We start from the raw sequence: 9,455 nt of genomic DNA, 5'->3' as shown, positions 1-9,455 counted from the left end.
TTATTTAATGAGCAAAATTGTGATTTCCTTGCTTCCACTGAAGCACGCAAGAAGCTCTTTGGAACATTTTCAAATCATGCTGGGATAACATGGATCATTAGGTTTTGCACAGACTTGTGGAGTCCATTCTGACTTGAGTGCATGCTGTCTTTAACGCAAAAGGGGACATACCAAGTACCAAGAAATTCTGAATGTTAATTTGACCATTGAACATCACAATTTCACTCAAATTGTTGTAATCCCCCCAATGTTCAAGCCAAATCTACGCCCTTGTATTCACATGAGTGTCGGAATGTTAGAGTGCACAAGTGATGCTGAGAACTCTCTTATCACAGTGAGACTCCTGCTCCTTCCTTTGTTGTCCCTTTAACCAGAATCCCAACTCTCTCTCTCTCAGACACACACACACACACACACACACTCATACCTTAACTGTTGACCGTGAGAGCTTTAGCAGCACTGTTATGATTCTGCCTCTGATAGCCTGCTGTTGCCCTTTTTTATGGTTACCCTGAATTGCCTAAATCCTAAAGAGAATGAAAAATTGAAGTTAAAGTTAAATAAGCGAGAGATAGCATAGGTAGAAAGTTAACTATAGCATAACTATAAACATTTCAGCTTTTGCTGCAAACGCACTCTGGTGTAGGCATCCATTGACCAATGGGAATCCCGGAGAGGCGGGACTAGTTGCGCTGTGAAATCGAAAAAAACATGGCGGACAAACTCACACATGCAGTGTATTCATTCCCTGTCCTCTATTATCTTTCTCTGTCTGGCTAAAAAGATAGGAATCATGGAGAGAGAGCCTGGAGAAGAGTTTCAATGTTTCCGGGTACATCGTCAAAAATATATATTTTAAATAGCCATCTCTATCTGTGACCGCCTCTTTCCTGTGTGGTACACGTCTTCCAAATGGACCTTTAGCACTACCATGCATCAAATGCTCTGTCTGAGCTTTCCCTTGTTTACATGCCCACCTCTCATGCTGGCTGACACCGGTTCGAATCCCGCTCGGAGTGGGTCGAGCAGGACTGGTTACATAGACCTTCTTTTTTTTTTTTGTTTGGCCGATACTTTGGAGGTTTTTGACTTGATACTGACACCTACCAGTGTGGATTCAGCATCAGAGCTAGTATACAATGAGGCAGGTCACTGGTATATTTATGAATGGGACAAAACGTAACTCGTCAATCGAATATGATGGCTCAAGGAATGGAAGTCCCGCCTTATAGTTAAAAGAGTCAATCACCTTTTTGATAGGGATATCACCTGAGAGTTAACTCCAGAGATTGTGTGTGTGTATATATATATATATATATATATATATATATATATATATCTGAGCTAAACAAGCACAATTTATAACCCCTTTGTTGTCAGATTTTATTGCCGAGTTGAAATATATTATTTGATAGTAATCTTGACCTTCCATTTTGGAGATTTCAATCTTTACCCATTCCAGTAGACAGGAGCTGTACTTGTATAGCTGAATGGAAGTGGATTTCCGAAACATAGGATGTCAGGGGAAGAGTAATTTACATTCATGAGGAATGCAATACTTCATTGGATGATTCAGTAATATTCATCAGAAAATTGCTTGCCTTCCTGACAGGTCGGAGAAACTACAAACCAACCCTATTCCAACTCTAAACCTAACTGTAACAAATCTGGTGCTGCTTTACTCATAAATATAAAAGACTATTCCCCTGCCATCCAACGTTTAAAAAATCTGCTGCATAGAAGCATTAATGACCTGACTTGCTTTATAAAGACTTTGTACAGCATTAGATAAAAGCAAAAGTTTTCAGTTTCCGATGCCATTGTAGAAACAGCCTATTTGCAGGTGTACTTGTGGGTGCGTAATTAATTTATTCCTTAATAGAAAGTTTTCAAAAACATGGCATTACAGAGATAAATTGAGAAGTATTCAGCTGTTCATGTGATCTCTACATGGTGGCGCACATGAGGGTTCATTCTGCTCCATACAGAATAAAATTGCTATTTCTATAAGACTGATATACAGTAGCTTAAGCCTTCATCTTATCTCATTTATTATTTTCTTAAACACTATTCATTTCTTTATGTGTAAAACTTTACTGAAAGTACCTTTACAAAAGGATTTTGGAAATACTCAAGCAATGCCAAACACATTACATTCCAAATGTTAGAGGAAAACCTTTCAAACCAAGAGGAAGGATAGCATATGTATCACCTCCAGCATGTACACTAACTGAGCACTTTATTAGGAACACTATGGTCACAATAATAAAGTGCCTGACGTGGTCTTCTGCTGTTGTTGCTCATTCACCTCAAAGTTCGACATGTTGTGCATTCTGAGCTGCTATTCTGCTCACTACAATTGTAGTACAGAGCGGTTATCTGAGTTATCGTAGCCTTTCTGTCAGTTCGAACCAGTCTGGCCATTCTTCATTGACCTCTCTCATCAACAAGGCGTCTACATCTGCAGAACTGCCACTCACTGGATGTTTTTTGTTTTTGGCACCGTTCTGAGTAAATTCAAGAGACTGTTGTGTGTGAAAATCCCAGAAATACTCAAACCAGCCCACCTGGCACCAACAATCATGCCACGGTCCAAATCACTGTGATCACATTTTTTCCTCATTCTGATGGTTGATGTGAACATTAACTGAAGCTCCTGACCCATATATGCATGATTATATGCACTGCTGCCACACGATTGGCTAATTAGATAATCACATGAATAAGTAGGTGTACCTAATAAAGTGCTTAGTGAGTGTATATTCACAATGTGTCTAGATTTGACTTCTGACTCACACCGCACACTCATTTACTCAGCACACTGAGGGTATTTATATTTCATATTTACATGTATGTCAGGTGCATTGTGACAAGAATGGTCATGTTCAGTTAAAACATTTCTCATGTTATAGAGGGCAGCTTGGGTAAAACTCTCACGGACAACACTATGTGATCACAGAGGCCATGCTGAGATCCGACCCATATCCTCTCCAGTCTCGTTTAATTAACCTGAGACAAAGCCTGGAGAAAGCGAGGCGAAGAGTGCAGTCTTTTTCTGTCTGTCTCTGACTATTTTCTTTTGTCTGTCTCGCACTCCATGTTGACTAGCTTATTTCTCCTCTCTCTCTGTTGCACCCAAACTTTTACCTTTTATTTTTCTGTGTGTGTGCGTGCGCTTGGCAGTAGGTGTTTGGATGGTTAAAAGTTCTCTTGCTTAAAGCCCTTTAACTACACACTCCATACTCATGTCAAATGCAGGACAGGGCTCTAGAGTATGAAGCTATATATTCTGCTTGGGGGGAGGAAAAGCTGCATCTTTCCTTCCTTTCAAAATGCTCAAGTGCCTGTCAAAAACATCTGATAAATATTCATGAAGGTGGTAACATTTGGCAGAGCGAACTCTCACAGACACGCTGGCACGCACAGGCTGTCTGACATTTGGGCGTGTTTGCAGACGGACGTGTGTCTGTTTGCATGGAAAGACATGAAGATCAATAGGTCGTAATTACTCTGTTTGTGCTGGCGCTCCTCTCGGATGTGCATAATTAATTGCTAGTGCGCTCATTTGAGTGGTGCCGGTACTGACGACTCTTTGTAAGGCCCGAAACTGGGTCAGTACAGAGCGACTGACTGTTAAAGTCTTCCGGCTGCTTTCCCCGACAGAGATTAAGTCTAGTCCAAAAGGATTTTCAACAGAGAATCACAATTCACAGTACAATTTACTCCATGACAATCCTTCCCTGAAAAACTGCCCATAGGAGTCGTGACCAAACCTCACCTTGTTCAAAGCTCTGGTCTATAATTGAAAAATCGAATTCAATGAAGAAAAAGAAGAAGAAACTCGCACATCTCCCCTGTGAAATATTGTAAATATTAATTCAGTCATTTTATTTGTTGGCAAACAACTTTCACTGTTACAACAAATATTAGTTATGAGTTCATTCAGTTTGGAATGCATATGAAAAGAATAAATAATAATTTCATTGATATTGTAATAATAATAATATTGATGATAATAACAATAAAAAAGGTCTCAGTGCCGATTCTGATTCTTTTCAGACCCTCTCAAAGATCCTACATTTCTGATCTGTTGGAAAATAAAGAATAAAAAAAAAAAACAATCACAGGAATAAATATGCAGTCAATTTTCTCAGGGTGGGTTAACAAGGGAAAGATGTGCAAGCTACAGGGAGTCTCAGTCTGAGAACAAGTAAACAGTAGTTTTTAGAAACCGACCTTTACAAGGCTGTTGCCATCTTCGAAACCACTCAGTTTAAGGTCCCATACTCCTAGTCTGTAGTTCATTTACAGGGCTACTTTATTTGTTTACACATGCGTCATCTGGACTGCATGATTATAAATCATGATTTCTGCAGTGCACTCATTTAAAGGAATATTTCGGGTACAATACAAGTTAAGCTCAGTCGACAGCATTTGTGGCATATTGTTGATCACCACAAAAATGAATTTAGATTCGTCCCTCCTTTTCTTAAAAAAAGCAAAAATCGAGATTACAGTGAGACACTTACAACGGAAGTGAATGGGCGCAAATGTTCGATTTTTGCTTTTTTTTTTTTTTTTTTTTTAAAAACAAGAAAACTGTTTAACTGTTAAAAACAGACTTGGTACGTGAAATCTTCACAATAAAAGACCCCCCCTCCCCCCCACCCCCTGAGAACAATTTTAGCCTGGTTACAATGAGATCCAATCAACTCATTTGATTGGAATGGTCATAATTCTTCAACCAATTTCTGCTCTTAAACACGCAAGGTGATGTGTTCAAGGGTAAGCGCTCTAGAATTTATAACATTACAACATGCCTTTATCTTGGACAGCTATGGGATCCTATCTGCAATAGCTGTCCATCACACAACAGTCGGTTCCCCAGAGTCTCTTGGATATAATCAACACAGTGAGAATTAGAATGACAAAGTGTTGCATTTGGAAAAAAGAGAGAGCAATGGTCATCCTTTCAAACAAGAGAGCTGCAACAGTGTTTTTTTTGGCTATAAAGAAGAGAGAGAGAGAGTGTGTGTGTGTGTGCATGTTGATATGTGTGTGCTGTGTGGTATAAGGGATAGTTTTATGAAGGACCATCACAGCATCATGGGATTGGTCTAGTCTACAAAAACACATACAAGGGGCAAAATATGTCAAAAACATGAAACGCATACGATCATATGCAACATCAGGGGTCTGTACATTTTGCATGAACATTGGCTCCATTTTGTAATTGGTGAATATAACCTCTCGATAACTGAGACTGTTACTGAAAAATAAACATATGAAAAACAGCTGCTGTTTTTCATTCCTTAGTCTTTAAGGTTAGATGTGCCTGTGTGATTTTACACTCAGAAACAAGATCGGTGCTAAACGAGAAGGAATGTGTGCAGCACAGAATCATAGAGAAGTCTAGAGAAATTGTGGGTAATGCAGTTCGGTATGATCGAAGAGTTCAGAGTCTGTGTTGGTGGTCACATTATCATACACAGTCCTCTAAAATGGCATTTACATGCTCTCCACCCATCGCCGTACTCCTTTAGAGCAGAGCTGCCCAAACTTTTTCCTACGAAGGGCCAAAAATCCAACTTGATTGAGGGCCGTGGGCCGAAAGTAAACGTTGCATTATAAAAAACTCAGGGTCTGAAAATCATTTTTGATTCCCCATTGGATTCCCCCCTTCCATGGCTCATATGGGATTTTATTTTTGTTAATATTATTACTAACTACATTGTAGCATTTGGTATTTTTAGCGCGGGAGCACGACACGACGAGCTTCCGGCAATGTCTCGGCAAACATCTGAACAACAGACGGCACGAAACAAATACTGTTTAGCAAAAATTCAAATGATCGTGATGGATACATTTGGAACTATATCAGATTGCAAGGGAATTTTTTTTGCCCAGAACCTGGATGGAACTAGAGATGGAGATGAGAGATGTAACAGGTGTTTCAGTGTCTCTCTTCATCATGCAGCTGGTACACAAAGCATTTTTGCTATTTCTGCCTTTCTTGCAAATGTGCTGCATTATGAATAATGAGGGAGTGCCACGATATGAAAGGCGTTCGCCATGAGGTGCTTGCCATGTTAACAGCTTTGTTGATTATAAACAGGAATAATATAGTTTTATCGTGTCGCTCGCTTGCGGAGACGCTGTATAATGCCATTCGCATGTCAAATTAACAGGTTTAGAAAGGTTTATACATTTGCAACATATTAAGTTCAGTAACTGTGTGACAAAGTACTTCCTCACTGCTCCCGCTTACACTAAATTCAACAAGTGCTCAAAATGCTCAAACACGCTGCTGAATGCTGCACGAGAGAGAAAGTGAGAGAGAGCGGATTTACTCGTGCAGCTTCTGGAATTAGAGTTTTTGTTATTGTTATTGTTATTGATTTGATTTGTTTATTTGTATCTATTGGTTTACTAATTCGCAGCTGCAATGTGAAGTGGAATTTTCTGCATTATGAACGTGGAACTTGTGGGAATTATTAAAATTGAGTGCAATACCCACGCCAAATTTCAGGCTCTGCAAACTGCATTATATTAAAATATGAAAGTTGCCCTGTTTCTCCTGCTTTATGATTTCAATATAAAAAATAAAAAATAAAAAAAAATGTCTCTGCAGTCTGCTAAATTAATGCAATGAAAAGAAGCGTCAATCGCATATACGGCAAGGCGGGCCAAATTAAAGGTCATCATGGGCCAACTTTGGCCCGTAGGCCCTGGTTTGGGCATCTCTGCTTTAGAGCCATCGGATGAAGGATTTTGTAGTGGCCATTTTGGAGGTTAAGGAGAGCTATGTAAATGATCCAGGGAGGAAAAAGTCTGCCTGACTGGAATACATGTCTCCTAATTGACTAGCGTGTTGTGTCTGTGAATAGTTTCATTCAGCAGATCCATTTGCAAAGAGATATCACAAGAAAATGTCCACGAGACCTGCCTACACATGGTAGTCTTTGTTCTAGAGAAGGAATGGGTTACTAGTTCTGGTTGCATGATTTTGGTGCGGTTTGGTACAGGATACTTGTATTTACTGAAATCGGGGGCTATCTGGAATCAGTCTTTCTAGGGATCTATCAGTGCAGTAGGTAGTGTATCCCATGCCTTGTGCATTGTGTCACACACTCACACACACACCAAGTCAGAATGCTTGCGTGTGTGTGTGTGTGTGTGTATGTATGCGTCAGTGTCTATAGGCTGGTGACCAGCTGTGAGGGGTCGGGTGGCTGTTCCTCGGGCGACGAGTCTTCTTTCTCAGGCGGGGCGATGAACCCGTCACTGCCCCCCCGACCCATCTGGTAGTAGCTCTCTAGTTCCTGTATGTGGATCCGCGAGCCCAGGTTGGGCATGCTCTTGTAGTACACATCGTCTGTCTCCATGACAACCCCTTTGCCGTTGGCCAGGTGCAGCTCACTCCCCTCTTCCTCCTCGCCATCATCCTCCTCATCGTCTTCGTCATCATGGAGACCGTTGATGAGGTCATCAGTGCCATGTGGGAGGTCAGTAAGAGTGGGCATGCTGGTATAGAGCGAGTCTCTGGGTGGGGAGTGCGGGGAGTGCGTGTGCACGCGGGGAGTGTGCGTATGCGAGGAGTGCTTGTGTGTGTCATTAGGGAGCAGTGGGAAGAAGCTCTCGCTGTTCTCCTGTGGCAGGCGGCGGTGGGCCGAGAATGTGTGCAAGGGGGCATGGTTTTCTGGAGGGGGCGGTCTCGGTGGGAGGAGCGGTGCTTGTGACTCCTCCCTAATGAGCTCTAGACTTAACCCAGCCCCATCATCGTGCCGATGAAATGCTCCAGGGTTATCGAGCACCATGACGTCATCCTTGGCGATGGAAGATGACCCCGCGACCCCGCCGTTGGCCAGGTGGTTGTTGAGTTTGTTGGTTAAGGTCCCCTGGTGAGCTTTCCCCTGTCGCTCTTGAGTGTTCAGGTACGATGGAGCGTAGTTTGCTGTCAGCTCTTTCAAGATCTTTTTCTCAAGCGTAGTTGGCGGCTCGCTGCCACGAGAACTGTAGGTAAGGTAATCACCTGCTGTCACGGCGTAGCTGTTGCCATGGTTACCATTAAGAGGCAGCGTATCCATGACGCTGGAGTCTCGTGCGTTATTGAGGATGCTCTCTGAAATGCAGGAAAGGGAACAATATCGACATAAATGCCTCAACTAACAACATTTGATTTTGACCTATTCCATTCTCAAACCACATTTAAAGGGATAGTTCATCCAAAAATGAAAATTCTCAGATAAGATTTTTTGAAGAATAGCTCAGCTTTGTAGGTCCTTACAATGCAAGTAAATGGTGACTAGAATGTTGAAGCTCCAAAAATCACATAAAGGCAGCATAAAAGTGATCCATAAGACTCCAGTGGATAAACTCTGAAAGTGAAAGTAAAAGTGGAGATTTATAGTAAAAAAAGTACATAAATATTGATCTGTTTCTCACCCACACCTATCATATTGCTGCTGAAGATATAGATTTAACCACCAGAGTCTTATAGATTACTTTTATGCTGCCTTTATGTGCTTTTTGGAGCTTTCATTCAGCTGAAATATTCTTCTAAAAATCATCATTTGTATTCTGCAGAAGAAAGAAAGTCATTCACATCTGGGATTGAATGAGGGTGCCTAAATGATGAGAGATTGTTTATTTTTAGGTGAACTATCCCTCAAAAATGAAAATTCTGTCTTTATTTATTCACTCTCATTTGAATAAATAATGTAGAACACAAAATGAGACATATTTTAGGGACTGACACCCTCAGTCACCTGTTCACTTTCAATGCATAATTTATTTCTTTATTTTTTATCATGCAATGGCAGTAAATGTGGACTGAGGCAAACATTCTACTTAATATTTCCTTTTGTGTTTCTTGATAGAAATTAAGACATACAGCTTTGAAACAACAAGAGGGTGAGTTAATGATGACAGAATTAAAAATTTTAGGTGAAGTATCCCTTTAAATTTCAGTACATCTACAGTGTACTTATATATACAGTATGATTTATGATTGCTGGTAAAATGAAATAAATTCGCATTAAGTGTGCTTTATGAAATATGATATCTAATAGGATATTAACTTTACTCTTATCAAAACAGAAACAGATGAATACAGGAGGAATGCAGATTAAATGGGAGAGGAGAAATAGGAGGGGTGAGAAAGAGAAGAGAGGAAGAGATTTAAGAAGCACAGGAGAATATACTATAAATGTAGAGCTGTTGTGAAAGTAAATGAATCATACTTGAATCTCTGTAGGAGGCTGCAGACCCACATGAAAAGCGAGGGAGAGAGAGAGAGAGAGAGAGAGAGAGAGAAATTATTAGACATATAAATGCTTATGGAATATGTCCAGAGAAAGAGAGAGAAGTATTATAATCAGCCCAGATTGTAACAGGCATTAGTGACTAAACGCTGCCCTGCTGAGTTCAGGACAGACTAAAATGTTCTTATTACA

At 40.6% G+C, this 9,455-nt stretch overlaps 1 protein-coding gene across 1 annotated transcript in view; it reads right to left on the bottom strand.

Annotated features, from left to right (window-relative positions):
• Positions 1 to 3,862: 3,862 nt before the first annotated feature.
• The window catches only part of LOC127444944 (adhesion G protein-coupled receptor L3-like), a 163,162-nt gene continuing 157,569 nt past the window's right edge, over positions 3,863 to 9,455 (bottom strand). Inside the window, exons 23-24 of the mRNA XM_051704623.1 lie at positions 9,243 to 9,260; positions 3,863 to 8,122 (exon numbers count right to left, since the gene is read on the bottom strand). Coding sequence (XP_051560583.1) covers positions 7,197 to 8,122; positions 9,243 to 9,260 — 944 coding nt within the window. The 3' untranslated portion in view covers positions 3,863 to 7,196. The remainder of the gene's footprint in view (positions 8,123 to 9,242; positions 9,261 to 9,455) is intronic.

This window comes from Myxocyprinus asiaticus, chromosome 8, assembly GCF_019703515.2.
Source record: "Myxocyprinus asiaticus isolate MX2 ecotype Aquarium Trade chromosome 8, UBuf_Myxa_2, whole genome shotgun sequence".
Lineage (NCBI taxonomy): Eukaryota > Metazoa > Chordata > Actinopteri > Cypriniformes > Catostomidae > Myxocyprinus > Myxocyprinus asiaticus.
This window is presented reverse-complemented; position numbering and strand designations above follow the sequence as displayed.